General features: G+C 67.6%; 2 protein-coding genes across 6 annotated transcripts; both read right to left on the reverse strand.

Moving 5' to 3' along the window:
* Window positions 1-480: 480 nt before the first annotated feature.
* MAP7D1 (MAP7 domain containing 1) lies at window positions 481-15,989 on the reverse strand. 5 transcript variants are annotated; one of them, XM_063177258.1, is made up of 18 exons: window positions 15,900-15,989; window positions 8,994-9,863; window positions 8,821-8,889; window positions 7,548-7,711; window positions 7,120-7,234; window positions 5,149-5,259; window positions 3,681-3,803; window positions 3,414-3,556; window positions 3,176-3,309; window positions 2,701-3,080; window positions 2,459-2,624; window positions 2,234-2,393; window positions 1,878-1,982; window positions 1,702-1,755; window positions 1,543-1,627; window positions 1,344-1,461; window positions 1,079-1,269; window positions 481-1,005 (listed from the first exon to the last, which is right to left on the reverse strand). In XM_063177258.1, exons 2-18 carry the CDS (start codon window positions 9,844-9,846, stop codon window positions 995-997), a joined length of 2,982 nt encoding a protein of 993 aa, XP_063033328.1. In that variant the 5' UTR covers window positions 9,847-9,863; window positions 15,900-15,989; the 3' UTR covers window positions 481-994. The 5 variants fall into 5 exon arrangements, with proteins under 5 accessions (XP_063033328.1, XP_063033327.1, XP_063033326.1 ...); XM_063177257.1 differs by lacking the exon at window positions 15,900-15,989 and adding an exon at window positions 15,758-15,853; XM_063177256.1 differs by lacking the exon at window positions 15,900-15,989 and adding an exon at window positions 15,388-15,479 and having other exon boundaries at window positions 1,543-1,600.
* A 2,959-nt stretch (window positions 15,990-18,948) lies between these two features.
* LOC134430052 (uncharacterized) lies at window positions 18,949-23,168 on the reverse strand. The gene is given in 18 exon segments (XM_063177524.1): window positions 18,949-19,344; window positions 19,452-19,658; window positions 19,778-19,986; window positions 20,103-20,192; window positions 20,354-20,490; window positions 20,678-20,763; window positions 20,862-21,086; window positions 21,175-21,278; window positions 21,363-21,520; window positions 21,612-21,703; window positions 21,784-21,954; window positions 22,079-22,238; window positions 22,335-22,495; window positions 22,563-22,915; window positions 22,918-23,004; window positions 23,007-23,076; window positions 23,078-23,140; window positions 23,142-23,168. Coding segments are annotated over 18 exon segments (2,688 nt in total). The 3' UTR covers window positions 18,949-19,056.
* Between the last annotated feature and the right edge of the window lie 1,865 nt (window positions 23,169-25,033).

Genomic DNA, 25,033 nt, shown 5'->3' on the forward strand with positions numbered 1-25,033 from the left:
GCCCGTGGCGCGGCAGTGCGCGCAGCCCTTCCGGCGGGGAGCGGCTCCGCGGGCGGGAAATGGCGGCGGGGGCGGTGACGGGGCGCGGCGCGGCCTCCTCCGCCGTGCGGGCGGCCAGGGCGCGGTGCGGCCCTCACCGAATGGGCCTTGCGGGCCCTCTCCCGTCCAGCCCTATTGTAACCCTCCCGGTTTGTCCCACGTGCGGCTCCCGAGGGCCCGGCAGGGAAGGGGCAGCCATGGGACAGGGCCCTGCTTGCGGGTGGGGCCGCCGGGATGAGGTTTGCCCCGACAGAAGCGATGGAGCGGGCAGCGCTGGGGGCGAGCCCGGGCACAGGGGCGAACCTGCCCCGCTGCTGTGGGGGCCGGGAGAGAGCCCAGCCCTGCCCTGCCCGGCCCTGCCCGGCTATACCCAGCCCAGCCCAGCCCAGCCCAGCCCAGCCCTGCCCAGTCCCCTCCCCGGACACAAAGAAGCACGCCGAGGGCATTGTCCACTTTTAATTGTTGTCAAAGGTTGTCTGGATGCATAACACTGTCACAAGGGCACAGAGCAGCGTGGTGCCGGCCGGGCCCGGGGACACTGGACACACGGACATGCGGGGGAACGTGGGCACCGGGAGCTGTGACACGGCTTCCCCCCAGCCCCGAGCCCCCCAGAGCATCCCCACGCCCGGCCGGCTCTATTTACAGTATTCACAGACGTTGTACCCAGCGAGTTAAATAACTACATCATTACACCACACGTCTGGGGCGGCTCCGGCGGGCTGCGAGGGTGGGCTGTCAGTCTGATAAGGTGCATGTTTAAAATAAAAAAAAACCAACAAAACGAAATAAAAACGAGAACGAAGAGAGTAGCCAGGCGTCCTCGCTGGGGCCCTGCAGCCCCCGGGCGCCCGGGAGGAGCAGCGAGGGTCGTGTTGTGACGACAGCTACAGATCTGCGTGGGCCACCGGGGTCAGGGCGCGGGCACTGGCCCCTGGGGACATCGGCCAGGCCCTCACAGCACCTCTGTGGGTGGGGAGAGCGCTGTGAGCTTGGGGTGCTCACAGCAGCGTCCCCCCACACCCCTCCCGCTGCTCACCTGTCACCTGCGGCGGCTTCACCACGGCCTGCTTGAGGAAGGGCTCCTTGTCGCCGAAGGGGATGATGCTGCCGGGGCTGCCACCGTGGTGGGACAGATCCCGCAGCTCCTTGGAGCCCTCGGTGCCGGAGAAGCCGTTCTCATGCTTGCCGGGCTGCACGCCGTTCACCAGGGCTGCCGCCTCCTTGGAGCTGCGGGATGGGAGGGCTGGGCTCAGCCCCAGCCCCGGTGCCCCCCGGCTCCCCCTCGGTGTCCCCATGCTCACCTTGGCTGCAGCCCCTCGCCCACCAAGCCCTTTGTTCCCCCCGGCGTCCCTGCGCTTGGGGTCTCTGTCTCAGGGAGCTCCTCTGCCTTGGGGATTGGCCCCAGGTGCTTCTCGCGGCCTGAGGACAAGGCAGAACCTGGCTCAGCCACGGCCCGGGCCAGGGCATGGCTGGGGGAAGCAGCCCGGGGTGCCCACACACCTGGGACATCTTCCTGCTCGGCTGCTTTCCCGTTCACCACCTTCTTGTCGTCCTTCTTCTGCAGGGACAGGAGAGCTGTGAGAGGCTGCAGGCAGGGGCAGGAGGGCTCTGTCGAGTGCCCAAGTCCCCAGTGCCCCAGGACAGAGGGCAGGCTCCCACCTTGGTGTCTGCTGCGTCCGACTTGCGCGTCCTCTTCATGATCTCCTCCAGGCGCTGCGGTCACACAGGGACTCACACGCGGCCCTGACCACCCAGACCCGCCCTGGTGCCAGGCAGGATCCCTTCCAGGGAAAAACCTGCCGTGCCCCATGGCTGGAGATGCCCCCCAGCCTCACCTTCTTCCTCTCCAGCCGCTCCTGCTCCTCACGCTGGAAGTGCTTCTCCCGCTCCAGGCGCTGCCGCTCTGCCTCTTCGCGCGCCCGCACCTCGGCCTCTTCCTTCTGTGCCACAGCAGGGCAGGAAGGGATGAGATGTGATGGGGGAAAGGGATGGGGCAGGGACTGTGGGGATGTGCTGCCTGGACAGCTCAGCACAGCCCTGCCCCATGTTCCCTCCTGCCACCCTGGGCCTTGAGAAGCTGGGCTGGTTCTCACGAGAGTGAATCACAGGAGAACATATCTGCCTTCCTCCCATCCCCGCCTCTGTCCCCCACCTCCTGCAGCCCCTTTCCCCCAAACTCAGTCACCCCCACCTGTCTCTGCAGCCGCTCCACCTCCTCTCGCTCAGCCCGGGCTCTCTCCTGGGCCTCTCGTTCCTCCTGCAGCCGCCGCTCCTCCTCCCGCTGCCGCGCCAGGGCCTCCCTCCGGCTCTGCTCCTCGGCCGCCCGCTGTGCCCGCTCCTCCTGCGCCCGCCTGCGGGGAGGGAGCCCTGAGCACGGCCGGAGCGCGGGGCTGGGGGCCAAGGGGACAACACCCACCTCTCCTGCTCCTCCTGCTCCCGGCGCTCCCGCTCCTCCCGCTCCCGCTGCTCCCGGGCCTGGCGGCGTTTCTCTGCCAACAGCCGGGCAGCCTCCTCCCGGTCCGTGGTGCCAGCCGGGGGTCTGGCTGGGGGACTGGCTGGCACAGGGCCGGAGACTGCAGGGACTGGGGGAGGCAGGCAGTGTCAGGGCTGCTCTGGCTTCTCCCAGCCCTGCAGCTTCCCTGGTGACACTGCACCCACCTGCTGTCGGCTCTGCGGGCACCTTGGGGGGCTCAGGAAGGGCTGGGGGTGCCGGACCCCGCTCCTCCTCCTTCCTCTCCCTTGTCTTGGCCTGGCCCTCCTGCTCCCCCCGCTCCTCCCGAGCCCTGGCCCGCACCTTGGGGGAGGAATGGACGCTTCGAGGCAGGGGCGGCTTGTGGGGAGAGCTGAGGGCTGGGCTGGGGGATGCCGGGCGGGCCTTGGGGGTGGCAGGGGACGAGGGACGGTTCTTGGGAGTGGCAGGGGACGAGGGACGGTTCTTGGGGGTGGCAGGGGACGAGGGACGGTTCTTGGGGGTGGCAGGGGATGAAGGACGGTTCTTGGGCGCGGCAGGGGATGAGGTACGGTTCTTGGGGCCGGGGCTGCAAACAGAGCAAGAGACAGTGTTAGTGGGGCTGGGGCAGCCCTCGGGTGGGGTCGGGGGCTGGGAAGCCTCAGGGTGGGTGGGGGTCCCGACCTGCTGTCAGCCGCAGGCAGGAGCCGGGGCTGTGCTGCCGGCAGTGACTGCCGCTTCCTGAGGCTGCGCTCGCGGGACAGGGCGCTGCGCTCCTTGGCATTCTCCCGATCCTTCTCCTTCTTCTCCTTCTTCTTCTGCTCCGGCCAAGGACAGACAGAGATGGCATCAGTGCTGGGCTTGGCGGGAAGCCATGCCGTGCCCCACAGCTGCCCTGGCACCGCGGGGAGGTGGCACTCACGGGCGAGGGCTCGGTCCTGCGGCGCGGTGTCACGTCGGGGCTGGCGGCGGCCGCCTTCCGGCGCTCCCAGCAGCGGTGCGGCAGGCGGTGGTTGTGGCAGGGGCTGAGGGGGCTGGCGGAGGCTGAGCGGGGGCACACGGGCACTGGGGGAGAGCGAGCAGGGTCAGGATGGAGCCCGGCACCAATGCCAGCTGCCCACTGACTCCAGGCTCCCTCATCCTGGTTGCCTGTGCCAGGAACCGCGTGTCCCTGACCCCTGCGGCTCACCCTGCTCCTTGCCATTGCCAGCCAGCGTCACGGCGCTCCGGCTGCGCGCCAGGAAGGACAGGGTGGGCGTCATCAGCCGGTCCACGATGCTGCTCTCCCACGGGCTCAGCTGCAAGCTCCGGTCTGGGGAGGGAGAGGGGCCATTAGTGCACCACAAAGCTCCAGACTGCAGTCCTGCCCTCCCAGCCGCCGCGGGGAGGGAGCAGCCATGGGTCTGCAGCAATACCACGGCGCATGCACAGTTCCAGGAGTGCCCAGAGCTTGGCTGTGCTGGGGAGGGGTCCCCACAGAGCTGAGCAGGATGAAGGGCCGTGCCCGTGGGTGGGTGTGGGTGTCTGTAGACGGCGCTGTGGCATGACGACAACGGTGCCCTTGTGTCCAGTGGACACCGCAGTCACCGTGTACCAGGTCTCACCCTGGTGACAGCAACCCCCCTGCTCTGCCTTCTCCTTGTGCCTAGCCATGGCACTCTTTTGTGCCCCTGTCCTGTGTGAGCAAGGCCCTGGCACGTGCCAGCTGCCTGGGGGACACCACAGTGTGCCCTCATCCCACGGGAGCTGTGCTAAATCACCAGGCCGGGATTACAGCGCCCATGGAACGGCGATGGCTGGCCACACAGCTGGCTCAGCTGGGCACCAAGCTGAGCACACGTCACCAAACACCCTGTGGCGCACGGGAACCACCCATGGAGACAGGGCCCTTCTGCCCCTCTCCACTGGGCACCAGGCCAGGGGCAGCACCGGCTGCTGGGAGGGGAGAGCACAGAGCCATGGACGCTGCAGGGGGACAGGGTGGCAGGTCTGGCACGGGCCCAGGGAGATGCTGCTCCCACCGGGGCAGTGCTGACAGCCCCCAGGTGCCTGTCCCTGGGCTGAGCCCCACACAGGGCGGTGGGAGCTGCCTGCGTCACCACAGCCACCGGCGTCAGCTGCTCTGGCTATTTATACCCCTCCGGGAAGGCGCCCATCGCCAGGCAACCCCGAAACACAACAGCACTGGACACATCCCTCTGTTGGACACATCCCTCTGGCACGGCTGCAGCCCTGGGCAGCGCTCCCAGGGCCAGCATGACCTTGCAGCACCACCACGGCCACAGAGCTCTGTGGCACCCAGGAGCCTGAGGGGCACTGGCACTGTGCCCAGCCCCAGGAGGGCAGGTGACAGGCAGCCCCTCTGCGGCTGCACCAGCACCCACCAGAGCTGCCCTGGGGCAGGGAGCCAAGCTCCCATCTCATCCTGGCGCCCCATGGGGCTGCCATTCCTCCTCCTCCTCCTCTTCCTTCTCCTCCCAGCCCACACAGCCTCAAGGAGCCACCGGGCGGTTCCAGCCTCCTCCCCCAAACAGCAAACGGCTTCTCCTCTCTCCGCGGGCACCTGGGCGTGGGGGACCCTGGCATCGGGGGTCCCCAGCACTGGGCGGGGGCCTGGCTGTGCCCCCTGCGCTGGGGCAAACGCAAAGGGCTCTTACTTCTACTGGGAGAGTTCCAGAGGGTGGCGGAGGATTTGGAGAGCCGCTTGTTGATTATAGAGTCGACGTGTTTGGGGAGGTTTACAGCGGACACCGAGCACCGGCTCGCACCTGGAGGAGGGAAAAGACACAAGGGCATTAAGGTCCCGGGGCCGGGGCCAGGCCCCCCACATGCAGCATGCACGGACGTGCCAGGGCACTGGGGCAGAAGTGGAACGACCAGGGGAGATGCTGGAGTCCAGGGACACAGCACAGGATGGGACAGGAGATGCTGGAATCCAGGGACATGGTACAGTGTGGGGCAGGAGATGCTGGAATCCAGGGACACAACACAGAATGTGAGAGGAGATGGTGGAGTCTGGGGACACGGCACAGAGTGGGACAGGAGATGCTGGAATCCAGTGACACGGCACAGAGTGGGGCCAGAGGAGACACTGGTGTCTGGGGACACGACACACAGCGCTGGCATTCAGTATGGCAGCGTCTGAACCCTGCAGGGTCATGCTGGGATCATGCAGGGATCTCATCCTCAGAGAGCCCTGCTACAACAATTTTCCCAAACACAGTCCTGGGAATCAGGAGCGGGTGGCCGGGGACCTCGGCAGCACCAGGCAAGCATCCACCCTGGGGGAGCAGGGTGAGGACAGCAGGTCCAGACAGACAGAGACAACATCACACCGGTGCTGGGTCACTATGGCACTGCCAGGACAGGGCTGGTGGCTGGCAGCACCTCCACAGGTAGCTGGGATCTCCCCACCCTGCCTGGCTGCTCTGGACAAACAGCCAGGGAAGATCAGGGTTGGTGGAGACGGGAAATTGGTGAGTGACAGCTGGCAGCAGCTCCAGCAGCTCATCCCGATGGCAAGTGGCAGGGGAAGGTGTCCCCTTGCCAGACCCTGCCAGGTGCTGCACCAGAGACACCCTGAGCGTGCCACGAGCCACGTGCCAGAAGGTGGAGCCTGTACACACAGCCCAGCCAGGTACAGCCGGGCATGCAACACCTGAACACACAGCACTGGGCACACGGTGCCAGTGCACACAACACCTGTACACAGTCTGGCTGGGTACAGCCAGGAACACAACACCTGCACACAGCCTGGCCAGGTACAGCCAGGAACACAACACCTGCACACAGCCTGGCCAGGTACAGCCAGGAACCTGTACAAAGCCTGGCAAGGTACAGCCAGGAACACAACACCTGTACACAACTTGGCCAGGTACAGCCATGGCCACTACAGCTGCCCCATGGCACATGAAGGCCAGACAGTTCCTCTCAGTGCACTCCTCTATGTCACCATCCATGCCAGACAGTGATGGCACCTGCCAGCACAGCACAGCAGTCAGGGGACAGTGGAGACCTCCACTTGTCCAAGTGCTGAATCGTGCAGGGTGTCCCCAAGAAGCCCCCACGGAGCAGCACCAGCTTCTGCAGCCACACATACAGCCATGGTCACCTCCAGACTGGACCTGGAGGGGCCGAGCACTGCCCCCACCCAGCTGGGGGGACAAGGGGACACGCCACAGCACAGACCCCAGCCAGAGCCTGCAGAGGCCTCGTGCAGCCCCACAGCCCCTGGGGCCAGGGGCGCTTCACAGCTGCTGGACACCTGGCAGCGTGGCCATGGCATGCTGAGCAGCCAGGGCTGCCCCCAGGCAGGTCTCTGCGTGGAACAGGGACTGTGACACACAGCCTTCAGCTTACACCCAGCCCTACAGGAGCAGGGAACAGCCACGGGACCCCATCAGTCCCCAGCACAGCCCAGAGCGATGGCAGCATGCCCCACCAAGTGGGGCTGAGTTTGAGGGCTGGTAGAGAGATGCCCAGCTGCCCCCACAGCTGTCAGAGCCATGTGGGTCCCCAGGTACCTGTGCCCAGCCCACCGAGTGGGGCTGAGCTGGGTTTGAGGGCTGGCAGAGAGATGCCCAGCTGCCCCAGGGTGCCCAGGTGCCTGTGCCCAGCCCAGCACTCACCATCCTTGTGTGCAGGGGAGCCGTGGTGCAGGGCCCCAGCCCAGGACCACCGCTGCTGCCGGATCTCTGCCCACGTCTTCTTGACCGACCGCTGGATCGCTGCCTCGTAGCGCTCCTGCCCGAGGGAGAGGGACAGGCTGAGCCCAGCAGCTGAGGGAGCAGGGCTGGGGCCAGCCAGAGCCCCCCAGCATGAGGCCATGGCAGAGATTGGGGTGCTTGGAGGGGGACAGGACAGTGATGCCTGCCCTGGCCACAGCACGTGTGCTGAGAAGCTGGGCACAGCACAGGAAGGAGGGACAGCAGAGGATGGGTACAGCGGGCACCTCCCAAAGCAGCATCTCCTGAAGGGCTGCTGGAGCCACGAGAACTCCTCAGGGATCGCATCCCACGTGCCACCCCGGCCCCCTGATACCCATCCCCATCCCCACCTTATTCTTCTCCAGCTTCTGCCTCTGCCGCTCCTCCAGCACCGCCCGGCGCTTCTCCGCCCGCAGCCGCTGCTCCTCCAGCCGCTTGCGCCGCTCCTCCAGCTGCTTCTCCCGCAGCAGCCGCGCCTTCTCCTCCTTCTCCAGCCACAGCACCCGCTTGGCAGCTGCGGGGGACAGCGGCGGGGTGGCACCGGGGGCACAGCCCTGGGCAGCGCCGTGCCGGGACCGCGTGCCCATGCGGGTGGCGTGGGGCCACGGGCCGGCCGGGGCAGGCAGGGCAGGCAGCATCAGGGCCGGCCGGCGAGGGAGGGGTTTGGGCCAGGACAAAAGGAAGGCCGGGAGCCCGCCGGGAGCCCGCCGAGGCGCGCGGCGAACAATGGGGGAATGAGGGTGGAAAGAGCGCGGGGACAAGGAGGCCCCATGCTCAGCGCAGGGGCCCTGCTCGCCCGCTGCCCCGAGCCACTGCGGGGCTGCTGGGGCTGCCTGCACATGGCAGAGCCAGGGAACGGGGCTGGTGGCACCTGCAGGGAGCAACAGTGTGTGCTGGGGGGTCAGCAGCATGTCTGGGGGTCAGCAGTGTGCCTGGGGGTCAGCAGCGTGCCCGGGGGTCAGTGGTGTGTTGGGGGGTCAGCAGTGTGCCTGGGGGTCAGCAGCATGCCCAGGGGTCAGCAGTGTGCTGGGGAATCAGTGGTGTGCCCAGGGGTCAGCAGGGTGCTGGGAGGTCAGTGGTGTGCTGGGGGGGGTCAGCAGCGTGCCCAGGGGTCAGCCATGTGCCTGGAAGTCAGCAATGTGCCCGGGGGTCAGCAGCATGTCTGGGGCACAGCAGTGTGCCTAGGGGTCAGTGGTGTGCCCGGGGGCCAGTGGTGTGCCCGGGGGCCAGTGGTGTGCCCAGGGGTCAGTGCTGTGCCAGGGAATCAGCGGTGTGCCTGGTGGGCAGAGCTGCCAGCAGTGCAGTTCGCAGCATGCATGGGGGTCAGCAGTGTGCCTAAGGGTCACCATCATGTCTGGGGGTCAGCGGTGTGCCCAGGGGTCAGTGGTGTGTTGGGGGTTCAGCAGTGTGCCTAAGGGTCACCATCATGTCTGGGGTCAGTGGTGTGCCTGGGGGTCAGTGCTGTGCCAGGGAATCAGCGGTGTGCCTGGTGGGCAGAGCCGCCAGCAGTGCAGTTCGCACCCAGGCTCAGCTCACCACAGCTAATGGGATTGCCCATGACCCAGCAAAGCTCCTTAGCCCCTGCCTCCCCCCCGCCACGCACTTTCCCTCCCAGCTCCATACCCAGGTACTTGGCCCGCTCCTCGCGCCGCTCCTTCGCCTGCTTGTGCCTTGCCTGGGCTTTCTGGGCATCTGCAGAGGGGAAACGCCGTCAGGGTAGTGCCCAGCCCCACCAGGCATCGATTGTGCCCACGGGGTGCAGCATCACCGGAGCACCACAACCTCCTGGCACCCACCTTGCTTGGGCCGGGGGCTGGCGGCAGGAGACGCTGAGGGGCGGCTGCTCCGGGGGCTCACGTCCTTTGAGGGCCCAGCTGTGGCACCCAGGGAGCTCTTGGCATCAGGAGGGGCCCCCTCGGTGGCAGCTGGGGCTGGGGGCTGGCTCCCAAGGGGCAGGGTCTCCACGGAGCACGGGGCAGCAGCGTGGGCAGGGACAGGCTGGCCAGGGGGGTGGGACAGCGCCTCTTCCTTGGGGTGCTCCATCCCTGGCGGCTTTGGGGGTCCAGGGGGGGACTGGTCGCCCCGGGGGGGAACACTCTGTGCTGAGGGGACCGCAGTGGCAGGGCTGGGGGACACGGGCTGTGCTGGCAGTGCCACGGCTGGAGGGCCGGGTCGGTCACGCTGCAGAGGGCTGCTGTCAGAGAGGGGCATCACAGCCGGGGGGCACACGGGCTGGTGGGAGGGGGGCACGGCTGCAGGGACGGGTGGGATGATCTTCTTCTCAGAGGGGCTGATGGCTGCAGGGACAGAGGGGCTGATGGCTGCAGGGACGGGTGGGATGATCTTCTTCTCAGAGGGGCTGATGGCTGCAGGGACAGGAGGGACAATCTTCTTCTCAGAGGGGCTGATGGCTGCAGGGACAGAGGGGCTGATGGCTGCAGGGACGGGTGGGACAATCTTCTTCTCAGAGGGGCTGATGGCTGCAGGGACAGAGGGGCTGATGGCTGCAGGGATGGGTGGGACGGTCTTTTCCGAGGGGATGACATCCGGAGGGCCCGGTCGGTCACGCTGGGGGAAGCTGTGCTCTCCCTGCAGGGCACCCCCCGGTGCAGGGGGTGGCACGGAGGGTGGGGGGACGCTGTCTCCCATCGGGGATGGTGGCTTCCCTGCAAGAGGGACAGAGCAGAACACAAGGTCACTCAGCTGGGGAAGCCTGTGGAAGACCCATCCTGCCCAAACACAGCCCTGTGCCCCCAAACACAACCTTGGGAGCAAGGCTGGGAAGGGCAGTGGGACCCCACCTCAGCCCTGCTGCTGTTGCCCCAATGCTGGGGGGACCCGCAGTGGGTGCCAGGCGCTGGGCACACAATGCACAGAGGGACAGCCGGGCTCCGCCAGGCACTGCCACCACAAAGCTGCCCTTCATCCCCTGGCAGCTGCCACCCGTGGGGGGACACGGGGCCAGAGACCCCCCAGGGGCACAGGGACCCACAGAGTGCCCTGCCACTGTCCCCAGGGGATGAGGACGTCGAGGCTTCCGCGGCGCGGCCGGAGGCAGGATGGGCGCGGGCCTGGCCTGACGTCACCGTGACAGCCCTGAGAGCCCGTGGCCCCCACGGACCCGCAGCCGTGAACTCATGGCCCAGGAATGCACACCAGGCTGCCAGACAGAGCCCCCTCCCCGCGTGGGGCCGGCAGCCTGGGGGATGTCCCCCGTTCTGGGTGACCCCTGGGCACCCTGAGCACAGCCCAAGGCGGTGCCAGCACCTGGCAGTGCCATGGCACGTGCCCTCTGTAGAAGTGGTGGCAGGAGTGTCCACAGTGACAACGGTGGTGGCGACTCCCCCAGCCCCCATTATCAGCCCTCTGCAAACAAACCCTTCAGTACTTGCCAGGATCCCAGCTCCAACCCCCATGCAGTGACAGCACTGTCACTCCTGGCCAGGATGATGCCAGACCCACCCCAGGACACACAAGTCCAGCCCCACGGACACCACTGCAGCGAGCCCCTGGTTGCAGGGGGGGATGGCAGAACCCCAGGGACCAGCAGCCACCACCAGCTGATGTCACACACGGCTCAGCCGTGTTTGCAGAGCTCTCCACAACCCTCAGCGAGGGGCAAAGTGTGGGCTCTGCAAACACAGCCGGCGCCGCTCCTCGCCCATCCCACGGCTCCTCACCCACCCTAGAGCTCCTCACCCACCCCGTGCTGCAGTGCTCCAAGCCAGGGTCAGCCCAGGCTGCCCGAACAGGCACTGGGCACTGCCAGCCCCCTGCATTGACAGCATGGGCACACCCCGTGTCCCCTGGTCCCCGCAGAGGGGCTGGGGGTGCTGCTGCTGCAGCCCCCAGGGCAGGGCAGTGCCAGCAGGGCTCCCCCACTCTGGACTCGGTGGGGACACAGGCAGCCCCGGCCCCCCCGCAGACCTTCCGGGTATTTAGTGCTGCAGGAAGCCAGCCCATCCCCTGGCCCCGATCCTGCACATCCCATGTCCCCAGCGCTGCGTCCTGCGAGGCAGCCATCGGCCTGGTGAGGGGCTGGGACTGGGGGGTGCCCTGCTCTGTCCCCCCGGGGCTGCCTCAGATGGGCAGCCACAGGCAGCAGGGCTTGGCAGCCGCCAGGTGCCCGATCCCGGGATGGCACCTGCAGTGTCACCGCGTGTGTACCAGCTGGGAGGGGTGAGCACTATGGTGGCACAGCCAAGTGCTGCCCACAGGGTGTGAAAGCATCAAGGCCAGGCTGATCCCCTGAGCAGATGGAAATACCTCAGAGAGCCCTGGGCGTGTGGGAAGCACTGGCAGGGGACAGTGGGCGCTCCTGCCACTCCACACAGCCAGGCACAGAGCCCTGGGCAGCCCTGCCCCATGGCCAGAGAGACAACAGCACCTGTGGCCAGGGCAGGGCTGTGGGCACGGCCAAGCCCCCCAAGGTGGGGCAGGGAGGGCTGCCACCATCTGTCCCTGTCGCTGCTCCAGCACGGCAGCTGCCCTGAAACCCAACGCTGCCTGCGCCCAGGCGGCGCGGGCGTCCCCTCTCCCCCGGCCGGGGCATTCCACACGGATTAGCTCCCGTCCCCCCAGACACGCAGGCACGGCTGCCCTGCAGCACCCGGCCCCGCGGCGCTGCCACCAGCACAGTGCTGCCCTCAATGCCACAGCACCCAGCCCGTCCTGCCCTCCCACGGGTGCCTTTGGCACTGGTGCCACCAGCGGCACGGCCAGCGCGGCAGTGCCCGGCGCAGCGCGGCTCCTTGGCCGGCACATGGCCGGGGATGCTCAGCCAGGCGCAGGCAGATCCCGGTGCCGTGAAGCGAGAGCACATCGAGGCCCGCGGGCGCTGCTCGGACCGGCGGCCCTCGTTAACTGTCCCCGCAGGGCACTGCCCAAAAGGACGGGGGGGCAGCGCCCGGCGTCACCTCAGCTCCCCTCAGCTCCGGATCCTTTGTGTTCCTGCTCTGCAGCACAGCCAGGGCAGCCACAGGCAGCTCCATGTGCAGTGCCCAGCAGGGCACGGGGCATCAGCAGGGCTGATGGGGCACTGGAGGTCATTGCTGAGCAGTGAAAGCCACCCAGAGGTGCTGGTGTCACAGTGCCCAGCCAGCCTGGCCATTGCACATCCCTGCTGTGCCAAGGACAAGACCCTGAGGCCAGCCCAAAGAGCCACTGCTGGCCCTGCAGGGCTGCTCCCCACAGCCCTGGGACATCCATGTGTGCAATGCACCCTCAGGCCCTCCCTGGTGCAGCTGTTCCCAGCTGCCTCCCCTGCCTTGACAGCAGCCCCATGGGGATGGGTTCCTGAGTCTCTCCTTGCCAGCAGGTCCTGGTGCAGAGCAGGAAGGCAGCCGTGGCCACAGAGCAGGGATGGCTCTGTCGGTGCTGGTGTCCACTCTGCCTGAGGCCACCAGAGCACTGTGGCTTGCACCAGGATGCTCCAAGCCCTGAGGGTGCTCCAAGCCCCAGTGCTGCCCCTGATCCCACCCCCAGCTCCACACTCAGACGTGCCTTGGGGCTGAGCCCTGCCCTGTCCCACCCAGCTCCTGGGATATCCTGTGCTGCAGCAACCCCCACACCTGGATGACAGGGGCAGTGAGCAAGTGCTCCTGACACATCCCTGGAACGTCCACAGCACATTCCCAACACGTCCCCACTACTCAGCACTGACACGCAGCCTCAGTGCTGGCTCACATGCCTGGGCAGGGAGATATGGGCAATGCCAGCAGCCCCTGCTTTAGGAGTGGCCTGTGCCACCCTGGCAGCTGCCATCAGCAATGACACCCTGTCCTCAGCGGGGACAGCCACCTGCAGCCTGTCCCCAGGCACACGGGCACTGTCACCATGGCTGGCTCCTCTCCCCGCCACCTTGGAGCCAGTGAAACACAGCTGGCAGCTGCCAGGCTTCAGCCACAGTGCCCCACCAGTGCCCACAGCCCTGCTTCGGGGACAGGCTGGGGCAGGGCAGGAGAGGACAGGCAGAGGGCCCCAGGTGCCAGGCAGGAGAAAGAGGCATATCCAGCCTCCCTTCCCAGGGTTTCTGTGCTGCCAAGGCTCTGGGACAGGGGTATGGGAGCGGCCATGGAGGAGCTGCACCAGCCCCTGGGCCAGGACAGGGGTCACTGAGCTCCCGGAGCCAGCAGTGACGTGCTGAGCTGGAGAGCAGCAAGGGGAACTTGGGATCTTGTGGCGAGAGCAAGGCCAGAGCCAGGGGGTTTCCAGGGTTTAAAACACACACGAAGGAAAGACCTGCAGCTGCAGCTGCCCCAGCACCCCCAGAGCAAACCGTGGCTGTGGTCACAGTGCAAGCCCAAGCAGCCCGAGGGCAGGGGCAGCAACACCTGCCCACCATCCATCTGGCACGCTGGCAGTGGCGACAGGAGGTGCCCTCGTCCTTGGGGCGACCCGTGCGGCGCCACCAGCGCCCAGGGCAGCCAGCCCAGGCGCGCTCCCGAAAACCCGTCTGCTACCACCGTGCTGGGAAACAGAAACCTGGCTGGAAGGCAGGGCATGGGGCTCCGAGCCTGCCAGCATCCAGCCCCTTGGGGAGCAGGTCAGCACCCCCAAAAAACAGGTCCTGTGCCTCACAACACGGATGTGGCACCTACCAGGGCTGGGGCCGTGCAGGATCCAGCTCTGTTCCCAGCAGGCTGCCTGTGGGGCTGCCCGACCCTGCTCAGAGCCCTCCAAGGAGCGAGAGCTGTGCTAACTATTTTGGACATGGCACCACGGGACTGTCACATCACCGCTCTGCACGTCGCATCTAGTTGCTCTGACGGTTTTGCAGCAGCGGCTCCCGCGCTGGGAGAACTCCCGAGCTGCTGCTCCCAAACACGGCACTGGCGGGCAACCAGCTCGCCCTCCCTCTCCTCCGGGCCAAGGGAGAAGGGCTGGAGAAGCTGGGGGAAATCTGGATAAGGACAAACCTCCGCCTGCTCCCTGCCTTGGTCCTCATCCCTCTGTGCACTGCATCCCTCTGCCCACCTGGGCAGCGCCGCAGGTCACACCCTGCCCTGGCTGCCCTTCAGGAGTTTCTGGCCTCCAGTGCCACTGGCTGCCCCACACATGGTGGGTCCTGGTCCCTTGAGTGAAATCCCATGCGTGCTGGTGGCTCCGACATCAGGACAGCAGGACAGGAAGCAGCCCGGGCTGCCCAGTCATGCAGGTCACCCACACGGGACAGGGCAGGGATGGTCCCTGAAGGAGGACACGGTGCAAAACCGCCCGTGCTCCTTCAGCTCCATTCTGTGCTCACGGGAGAGCAGCCAGGGACCCACAGGGTGGCGGGGAGCAGCCAGCCCTGGTCCCCCGGCTGCCACAGCATCGAGCGGGCAGGCCAGGGCGGGCGGGAAGGCGGCGGGGACAGACAGCGGGACTCAGACAACATGTCTGGCGCAGGACGCGTCCTTCGGGCAGCGATGGCAGGACCCGCGGCCGCCTGGTGCGGGAGCCGCAGCCATCCCTCCCTCCCCGTCCGCGGGCCCGGGCGATGGAGCGCTGGGGCCGAGGGGGAGGGGAGCCGCCTCTCCTCTTCCTCCCGCGGTGGGAAGCGGCTCCGCGGAGCTCTGCTTAGTCACAGCGAGCGCTGCGCTGGAGCCCCGAGAGGCAGCGCCAGCCCCGGCCCCGAGCGCGGCCCCGCCGCCGCCGCCGCCCTGCCCGGTTCATCCCGGGGCAGCGGGACCGGCCCTGCCGGGACGAGCCGCGAGCCCACGCGGCGGGGAGGGGGGCAGCGGGTGCCTCCCACCGCGGGCATCGCCCACCGGCCGGCGGGGACGAGCCGGGGCGGCGCCGGCGCCGCCACCCCCGGCGCTTCCCAAGGGCAGCCCCGCTGCACCCCCCCGGCGGCGGGGCCGGGGCCGCTCCGGCCCTCCCCAAGATGGAAGCGCCGTGCCCGGGCTTTGTCCCTCCCGGGAAGCCGCCCCGGCCCCGGCACCGCGTTCCCCCCCCCTCGCCCCCCCCAGCTCCCCGGGCCGCCGCCCCGCTCCGCTCCGCTCCGCCGCATTCCGCGCCCCCGGCCGCCGCATCTCCGCCGGCACGGCGGGCCGCATCCCGCACCCCGGCAGACCCCGCAGCCCCGGGCCGCATCCCGCAGCCCCGGGCCGCACCCGCACTCCCACTCCCTGCGGCCCCGCGGGGCGGGAGGGGGCCCGGGCACCCCCCGGAGCCGGTACCGGCGCCGCCGCCGCCGCGGGTCCTTACCGAGGGGCTGGGGCTGGGGCCGGGGCTGCGGCTCCCGCCCGGCGCAGCTCCGCTCCATGGCGCGGCAGGCGCAGGGGCTGGCCCAGCCCCGCTCCCCCCGGCCCGCGGGGGAGGACGCTCGGCGCTCCCCGCCCCGGCCCCGCGGCCCCGGCCGGGGGGAGCGGCCGGGGGATGCTCCGCCTCGCCCCGGCTCCAGACGCGGCCCCGCAGCCCCGAGCCGGCGCCGCTCCTCCCGCAGCCGCTGCTGGGACCCCGCGCCCGTCACCCCCGCCTCGGGCCTGTCCCCGCAGCGCTCAGCATCCCCCAGCTCTGCTCGGCCGCTCGCCCGCCTCCAGCCTCTGCTCTCCCAGATTTTGGGGCTCGCACACACATTTTACGATGCTCCGGTCACGCGCGAAGCGAACACGCCCCGCCCCGAGCAGCAGGGCGATGCACAGCCAGCACCACCCGGAGCGGCTGCCCCAGCCTCAGGCACCCCAAAAAGACACCGATTTCCCGTTTCCGAGCCCCACCTCAGCTGTTGGAGAGGCCTCGGAGCTGCTGCTCCCCCGCTCCCCGGCACACGTGAGCCTGAGTCACCGCCAGCAGCCGCCTCCGCTGGCGGGGCTTCCCCCCGCCCGCATCCCGCATCCCTCATCCCACCCTGCCCCGGTAACCGGCACACAACAGAGGCCTCTCCCGCTCCCCGGGCAGCAGCAGCGGCCCCCGCTCAGCGCTGGAACCCCTTTGGGCCCTGCTTGGACGGGAATGCAGCGGCACGGCCGGGGTAGGGACGAGTGGGCAGCACCAGCTGTGGAAGGAGCACGGCTCCAGGCGCTGCAGGGGCACCGGGAGGCAGGGACGTGTCCTTGTCCGCCTCGTGGCCAGCCTGCTCCAGGCATCCCGCAGCGTGCCCGGCTCTGGGTGTGTGGATGAACCAAGTTAGTTATCTGCGGGCAGCACCCATCAGAGATGCCTGGTTTGGGGATGATGTCACCGCAGGCCAGGAGATCCCCTGCCACTCATCCTCCCTCACCTACCAGGCAAACAGGTTTACCGAAATCCCAGCCCTTTTCCTTGCAAGTGCATTCCCCTGAGTCAGGGATGAGGAGCTCCTCAGCAGACAGGGCGGCCCCGCTCTGTGATGCTGCAGGGGTAGCCCTACACCCCAAATCACCCTAAAATCATCACCCTCCTACAGCTTCTAGCCCTACACCCTCTCACCTGGCTCAGACAGAGCAGAGGCTTCCTGAAACTCCCAGAGCCTCACCTGCCAGCTGACTCCCCAGCAGGGAATGCTGCACGGCCAAGCCTCAGCTCTGGGAGCTGGGCACCCCAGGAGGATGGCAGGGAGAGCAATGTCCCAACGAACCCACAGAGCCAGGATATGCCCTGGCACAGGAAAGGGGAACAGCCCCGCTCACATTGTTGGATGGCTGAGCCTCCAAGGGGCTGCAGCAGCCCCACAGCTCTGTATTTCCATGGCACACACGGGATCTGGCAGAACGGGACTGGAGCCACTCCATGACATGCTCCAAGGGTCCCACAGCATCACCTGGAGCAGATGAGCATCTCAGGGCTCTGGGACAGCCTGGCACTGGATCCAGCCATGTCCATGGGCCTTCTCCCTGCACTGGGGTCAGTCTGGAGCTGACTGAGGTGAGGAAGGGGCAGCCGTGGCTGTACAGGGCCTGTGGCCGTGCTCCAACAGTGCAGCATGAGAGGGCTCGTGAATGCCACACCAGCCCAAGTCGATGGGCTTATACAAGCAGGGATTGATCAATCCCTGCTGCAGGCAGAGCCCCGCTGTGTTGGGGTTCCTGGGTCCTGCCCCGCCGTTCCCGTGGTGCTGGGAACGGCCGCCCCCCCTGAGCTGATGGAAAATCCGATGAGCTCATGATGAGCACGGCACCCAGCCCTGGCTGCTGCATGCCCCAGCACTCCCTGTGCTCCTCAGCCCTGCAGCATGGGGTGCAACACTGCCAGGGCTCTGTCAGGCCAGTCTGGGCAGGGGGATGCACCCTCGGGCCCAACACCTGGCCCTGACACCGACTGCAGGGACCCAAAGGGAGCAGCACCCCAAAGTCAAAGGATAACTCCAGCCACAGCTCAGCCCTGTCAGCGGGAGCTGACACTGTGCAAGCCTGGGAGCAAACAGGGATAAGGATGGCAAACAAACCCCGCCAGCACCTCTGAGCAAAGTACTGCGTGGGACACCCCATCCCACCCATTTCCACCTGCTCCCTATCCCTCTGCTCCCATCTCTCTCCTCAGCCCCAGGACTTTGCCCCGGCCCCAGGCTGCTCCCACCCTGCTGCTCTGACACGGTGCCCACGAGGGCTGCTCTGAATCCCTGTCCCCAAAGCACTCCAGCTGATTCCCTCTGGCCATGGGGCAGTGACCCAACAGGACCCTGGGGACGAGTGTCTGTCCCTGTGCCCTGTCCTGGGGTGGATGGATGCAATAGGAACCCATCTCCAGCAGCATGTCAGGGCAACAACCAGACCCCCAGCACGCTGCCATGGGGCTACACCACGGCCCATGGCAAATCTCAGCTGCTGCAGGACAATCCCCTGTGGCTGCCAGTGACAAATGGGCCAGCAATGGGCTGAGCCACAGCGGGCTGCGCCCTGCCCTGCCGCAGCTCGCGCCTGCTCTGTAATTATCCCAAGCCGCATCTGTAATTAGTGTCCTGATGTCATGGGGTCAGGCCTGGGCAGCCCCACGCGCTCCCCGCCGCCCCCACCTTGGCCTCCGGCCTTGGGGCTGGAGGAGATCACAGCCTTCCAACACCATCCGGAGGAGTTCCTGCCCAGCTCCGGCTCCCCGCCAGCATTGCTGCCGGAATCGCATCCCAGCGCTGCTCCACAGCCCCCGAGCTGCTGCAGGGCTGCATCTGTCCCTGGGGCCAGCGCAGGGCTCCGTGCCTCCAACCACCGCCCCCTTCCCTGCAGCATCCTGGCCTGGGAAGGAGAAGGGCCAGCCCCTGCCCTGCCGAGCCTCGCAGGGCTGCCAGTCACCGCTCCCTGGGCGCAGGGAATGCGCTGGAGCAGCCCTGCGGTTATAAATAGAGCGGGAGGAGCAGGCACGTGTGGCCGCAGCACACGCGGGTCCGGCGGCCGCTGCCCCGAGGCCGGCGTGGGGCACGGGCAGGGTGTGGGGCACAGGAAGGGTGTGGGGCACGGACAGGGTGTGGGGCTGCAGCCGGTGTGGGGCACGGACAGGGTGTGTGTGGGGCACAGGCAGGGTGTGGGGCACAGGCAGGGTGTGGGGCTACAGCCGGTGTGGGGCACGGGCAGGGTGTGGGGCTACAGCCAGTGTGGGGCACGGACAGGGTGTGGGGCTGCAGCCGGTGTGGGGCACGGGCAGGGTGTGGGGCACGGGCAGGGTGTGGGGCTGCAGCCGGTGTGGGGCACAGGGAGGGTGTGGGGCACAGGGAGGGTGTGGGGCTGCAGTAGCAGCGCCTCGGGGTGGGACAGCCACGGCAGGAGGGTGACAGCACCGAGCAGGACAGTGCAGTCCTGCTCTGGGGAGATGCCAGTGCTGCGCCGGGCGGATGGAGGGGAGGCCCCACACAGCTGCCACAGAGCACCAGCACTTTATTGCAGGGCAGAGAAGCACCACACTGCCCGCGGCACACCGGGTACCTTCCATCCCTTCCTCTGCCAGCACCCTGTGCCCACCCTGCCGCTAACACGTGCGTAAGGGCCGTGCCGTGCCGGTGACACTGAACCGGGCACTCAGCACCTCCGAGGGCGCCCGTGTCTTCTGTCCCGGCTGCTGCCCTCCGGCGAACAGGGTGAAGGTGCCGGGCTCCAGGCGCCACTCCTGTGCCCAGACAGCGCGCTGCTCGGCCAGCACCTGGAAGAACAGCTTCACCTCCCGGCCCGCCAGCACGGCCACACGGCGGAAAGCCACCAGCTGCCAGCGGGGCACCGGCACGGACGAGTGCTCCCAGCGCAGGTACAGCTGCACCACCTGCACGGAGGGATGGGACTCAGCACAGTGGGACTCTCCCTTGCAGGGGGAGCTCAGGCACATCTGTGCCCTGCACAGCCAGATCAGGGCAGAGCAGCTGTGCCCACCTCCTCGCCGTCCCGCAGTCCTGTGTTCTCCAGCACCACAGACACAGAGAGGTTGGCACAGACGGGCAGCACTGGGGGGCTCAGCACCAGGTCCCGATAGTGGAAGGTGGTGTAGGACAGCCCGTAACCAAAGGGGTACAGTGGGGCCTCCTGCCCGTAGTAGCGGTACGTCCGTCCCTCCATGGTGTAGTTCTCCATCGGTGGCACCTGTGGGACGGGGCAGGGCTGGGTGGGCACAGGCAAGAACCACAGCCCTGCATCCTGCAGCTGCTCCAGCCAGCAAGGCAGGGAAAGGCCAAGTGTGCAACCAGCATCCCTGGCCTTACCTGGTGCATGCCTGCTGGCCAAGTGGCCGGCAGCCGACCAGCCGGGCTGGCCCCTGCCTCGCCCAGCAGAACCCTGGCAATGGCCAAGCCCGTGGCCTGGGCAGGGAAGAAGCAGGCCAGGATGGCCCCCACGCCATCGTGTGCCTGAGCCCAGCTCACGTCCAGGGGCCCCGCGTTGAACAGCAGCAGAACGAGGGGGCGCCCAGCGGCTGCAGGGAGGTGACTGTCACTGACAGGCCGCTAGTGGCACAGCTGGGATGGCCCCAGGGTGTGCCATGGATGGGGAACAACACCTGGGTGGGTTGAGGTCCCTCAGAGCCCCTACCTGCCTGCACAGCATCCTGCAGCAGCTCCAGCTGGTGCCCTGGCAGGGACAGGTCACTCCGGTCTTTCGCCTCTGTCTCCACATCTACCCCTGGGTGGGGACAGCCAAGGGAGAACCCCTTACGCCCCTGTGGGCACACAGGGCAGAGGGGCACCGACTGCCTCAGAGGTGGCTCATGGGCAGCCCCTCTCTCCCAGAGCACTCCCCTGCCTCTGGCAGTGCCCACCCAGTGCCCTCCCACTCCCACCTACCTGTGCCCAGGCAGACCAGCACCACGTCAGCTGCCCCCACCACCCTCAGCAGCTCTGCCCGTGAGTACTGCTTGCACCGTGGCTCACTGCAGCCCGCTGCAAAGCTGACATTGGCCCCCAGCATCTCCAGCCCCCTCCTGCACCAGGGAAGAGAAGAGAACACAGGGGCAGCTGTGCCCCAGGGTCGGGGCACAATGGGAACAGCCCCCTTGCCTGGCCACCAGCCAAGGGCCAAGCAGCTCCAGCAGCAGCCCTGGACAGTGCCCAGAAGAGGGGAACAGTGACTAGGAGAGGGGGACATGAGGTGGGACCACGCTGTCTCACCGGGGAGTGTAGATGTACTGAGGCTCCGGCACTGGTGCATAGTCCCCAAACAGTACCCGGGGATTGTCAGCAAAGGGACCAACAACCTGCAGAGGGCAGAGGGGTGAGGGTGGGCACCAGCAGCCCTGTGACACCTGGGCTGGACTCAGCATGTTCCCCTGCCCACCCCCTTGCAGGGGCTCACCGCGAAGTGCTGGCTGGAGAGGTCCTGGGCCCGCAGGGGCAGTGTCCCCCGCACGTTCTTCAGCAGCACAAAGCTCTTGACAGCAGCTTCCAGCGACAGGTTGCGGTGCTCGGGGCTCTGCACCACACTCAGGTCCAGGGAGCTGTAGGGGTTCATGGCTGGGGGGTCAAACTCCCCCAGTCGCATCCGTGTGTAGAAGAGGGGCCGGACTCGGTCACGCAGCATCTGTGGAGACCCCAACACCTCAGCTGTGCTTGGCAGGGACAGCCCAGGCTCTCTGCCCACACCCCTGGTCCTGCTCCCCTCAGCTCACCTGCAGCGTGATGTTGCCCATGGCCAGAGCCTGAGGGATGCGCATGAACACATTGTTCCTCATGCCATAGGAGAGCTCCAGGTTGCAGCCAGCGTTCACCGAGGCTGCCGTGCCAGGGAGAAGGGAGAACTCCCATCACGGCTGTGTCATGCCTGGGGACTGACCCCATGCCCAGCCCCTGAGCTCACCAACCGCTGTCTCCAGGAAGCTGTGTGTGTAGTGGTGCCCCAGCATGATGAGCTCCACAGCCCCCTCGTCGCTCACCACGTAGCCATCAAAGCCCCACTCGCCACGCAGGATGTCCGTCAGCAGCTTCTTGTTGGCACAAGCAGGGACACCGTTGATCCTGTTGGAGAGGGGATGGGGCAGCCAGGAGAGTGGGGCACTGGCCATGCCAAGGGCAGCCCAGCCCAGGTGGCCCCTGCCACGCTCCACACCTGTTGTAGCTGCACATGAAGCTGTAGGAGCCAGCCCGCACACAGGCCTGGAACTGGGGCAGGAAGGTCATGCGCCAGTCCCGCTCCAGCACCTGCAAACACCACGGCAGAGCGGGGTTAGCACCTGGAGTGTCCCCTGCCCTATTAACACCCCCTGCCCCGCTGTGCTCACCTTGGCATCGAAGCTTAGCCTGGAGACAGGGATGTTCTCAGGGCCTCCGTGCACGCTGAAGTGTTTGCAGCCAGCGCTGGCCTTAACGTAACGGGGGTGCTGGCCCTGCAGCCCCTGCACAAAGCTGCGGGCCAGCTCCCCACTCAGGAACGGGTCCTCCCCATAGGTCTCCTGTCCGGGGCACAGGTGGGTCACCTCTGGGAGCCCTATCCCCACAGCCTGGCAAGCCATGGCCACATCCAACTGGTCAGCCATGGCCCGATCCCAACCAGGGATCACCCGCCCAAGCTGGCACCTGGTTCCTCCCCCACAGCGGGTGCCTCATGATGTTCAGGACAGGGCTGAAGCAGCTGAGCCCGGTGTGGTCAGTGTAGCGTCCAGCAGCAGCAAAGCTGTTGTGTTTGGCTCTCACCTCAGTGGCCGTGGCGTTGGCCACACGGTAGATGAGTTCTGGGCTGGGGGAAAAGCACAGGGGTGTCAGGGCGACGTAGGCAAGGGGGTACCTGTCTCACCAGGTCCCATCGCACACCCCCGGTCCCCGGTGCCGGTACCTGAAGGCGGCGGCGAGCCCCAACGCCTGCGGGAAAGCCGTGGCCCATCCAGGCGCCTCGCCGTCGCCCCGCAGACACTCGGTGTTCCAGTTGTAGGGCGCGATGCCCAGCCGCGGGATGGGGGGCGCGGGGCCGTTCCCCATCGCTCCCCCCCTCGCCACCTGCGGGGCAGCGGCGCTGAGCGGGGAGTCCCGCGGGGGCCCCGGCCGGGTCCCGCCGCCCCCTCACCTGCAGCACCAGCTCGGCGGGGCTCAGCCGGCCCAGCAGGTCATCGAGGCGGCGCTGCCAGGGCAGAGAGGGGTCCCAGAAAGGGAAGGGGGGCGGCTGAGCCCGGGCCGCCACCGCGCCCAGCGCCGCGCTCAGCACCAGCACCCGCAGCCCCAGCGCCGCTGCCGGGAGAGCCCCGCACGGCACGGCTCGGCCTGGCTCCCCGAATTTGCACGGCATGGCACGGCTCGGCTCCCGGGATTTGCACGGCGCCGCACGGCTCGGGCCCCGCGATCCGCACGGCATGGCCTGGCCCGGCTCCCGGGATTTGCACAGCACGGTTCGGCCCGGCCCCGGTTGCCCAAGCCCCCGCGATGGGCGCGGCGGGGCGGAGCGCGCTGCGGGCCGTCCTGCGCCCACCGGACGGGGCGGAGCGCGGTAGAACGGGACGGGTCAGGGAGCCCGGGGCTTTGCCGGGTCCCGGCCGCCCCCCGGGCCGGTTTGAGAGATTCACCCCGTGCAGCGAGGTCTGTATGCAAAGGGACGGCGAGCCCCGAGCCCCGCTCAGCCCGGCCCTGCCGCGGGGACAACTCGCGGCGTTTCGGTTCCGCCCGTGTCCCGGAGCATCTCCCGTGTGCGGGCGGGAACCGGCAGAGCCGCCCGGCGCCGTCAGACCGGCTCTCGGTGCCCTCGGCTGCAGCGGGGCCGGCTTGGGCCCTGCCCGGGGCCGGGGAGCAGTAACGGCTCCGCCTGGGAGGGATCTCCTGTGCTCGGTGGGCGTAATGGCACGACAGGGACTGAAGTGCCAGCGCGGGTGCCCTGTGTGCCCCTCATGCCCCCCAGCTCAGCAAGGGGTGTGTGCCCCTCATGCCCCCCAGCTCAGCACAGAGGGACACTGTCTGGGACCTCTGCGGTGACAAGGGACATGGTGCCTTCTAACGTTGGATTTTAGGAAAATGTTCTCCCCCCAAGGATGCTGGGCACTGCCCAGGCTCCCCAGGGGATGGGCATGGTCTCAAGGCTGCCAGAGCTCCAGGAGCGTTTGGATAATGGCCCAAAGCAAAGGGTGGGATTGTTGGGGTGTCTGTGCAGGGCCAGGAGCTGGACTCCATGGTCCTTGTGGGTTTGCTCCAACTCAGGGTTTTCCAGGATTCAATAATCTCCATCAGCCACCAGCACAGTGGGGCCACTGTGGCGGAAGAGCACAAGGTGTCATTTGGGACTGAGCAGGAGGGCACCTGGCACTGCAGAGCTGGACACAGGGAGCACAGCCATGCCATCAGCTCGCTGGCACAATGGAGGTGCTGCTGGCAGCCCCCCAGCCCGGGACAACCACACCATGCCCCAGTGCCCTGCAGCTGGCCGTGTCCTGGGGATGCAGCCATGTAAGGCAATGCCAGCAGGTCACCGCAGCCCGGCCGGTCCCCACGCTCCTGCTCCCAGCTGCTGGATTCCTGAGCAGCCAGCAGGAGTGGGGCGGTCCCCCAATGCCCAGAGCACACCACCCCAGCACTCACTCAGCGACAGGTCTGGGACAGGGACATAATGGTGTAAATAAATAAACAACAGGAGATTAAAGAAATAAGTAAACAATGCCAGGCACACTCTGTCTGGGAGCAGAGCCTGGTGCACCGGGGGCTGTGCTAGCTTGGGGAGAGTTAAGAGAAGCTGAGTTGTTCAGGGAATATTCCCTGCAGTTCCTGCAGCCCCAAGCCAGGCTGGTTTCTGTGACACCCTGTCCTTTGCCCTGCTCTTGTGGGCCCATTTGCGGGCCTCACAGGGTGGAAGCCTGCTTGTGTTCCACATTGAGCCGCAGCCTAAGGATCCGAGCTTGCCCAATCCTGCCAGCACAGGGCTTGCTTCATCCACCCGGCTGCCCTTTCCCCAGGAATCATCCTCTGCCGAGCCCCTGAAGCCGGGCAAGGAGGCGCAGGAACAGGGCCTGGCCCAAGGAGCATTTGCACAATGCTCTCAGGAACACGGGGGGATTGCTGGGGTGTCCTGTGCAGGGCCAGGAGCTGGCCTCGATCCTTGTGGGTCCCTCCCAGCTGCGGGTATTCCACGATTCTACTCCCATTCCAAGGTGGCAGTGTGGGACTAAGGTGGGAGCAAGAGAGCAGCCGAGGCCCCTTTCCCATGGGGCTGGGGGGCCGCGGGGAGGCCTGCAGGAGGCCGGCAGCACGTAGGGAGCAGAACGGGGGCCACCATTGCCTCACTGGCCGGGCAGGGGCCGCAGGCTGGCGGTCGGGGACAGAGGGAACAGCGGGAGCGGCGGGGCCGGGCCGGGCCCAGCGCGGCACCGATGGCGGCGCCGCCACAGTTGAGGCGGGCGGTGGCGCCCCCTGGCGGCGACCGCGGCCATCCCCTCCCGCCGGGATTGGGCTGCCGTGTCGGCGCGCGGTGCACTCTGGGATTTGTAGTCCAGCCGGGCGGGCGGGGCGCGCACGGCGGCGCGGCGGGGACTGCGTGTCCCGTGGTGCCCCGCGGGGTCC

The sequence above is a fragment of the Melospiza melodia genome, chromosome 27, assembly GCF_035770615.1.
Source record: "Melospiza melodia melodia isolate bMelMel2 chromosome 27, bMelMel2.pri, whole genome shotgun sequence".
Classification (NCBI taxonomy): domain Eukaryota; kingdom Metazoa; phylum Chordata; class Aves; order Passeriformes; family Passerellidae; genus Melospiza; species Melospiza melodia.

Excerpts from the sequence above, each read along its gene's own strand:
- MAP7D1 (XM_063177255.1), bottom strand. The coding sequence starts at position 15,445 with ATGGAGCGGAGCTGCGCCGGGCGGGAGCCGCAGCCCCGGCCCCAGCCC. Across the intron at positions 3,310-3,413 it reads GCAGGACCGAGCCCTCGCCC|AAGAAGAAGGAGAAGAAGGA; the intron begins GTGAGTGCCACC and ends TGGCCGGAGCAG. Across the intron at positions 1,756-1,877 it reads AGCGGCTGGAGAGGAAGAAG|CGCCTGGAGGAGATCATGAA; the intron begins GTGAGGCTGGGG and ends GTGTGACCGCAG.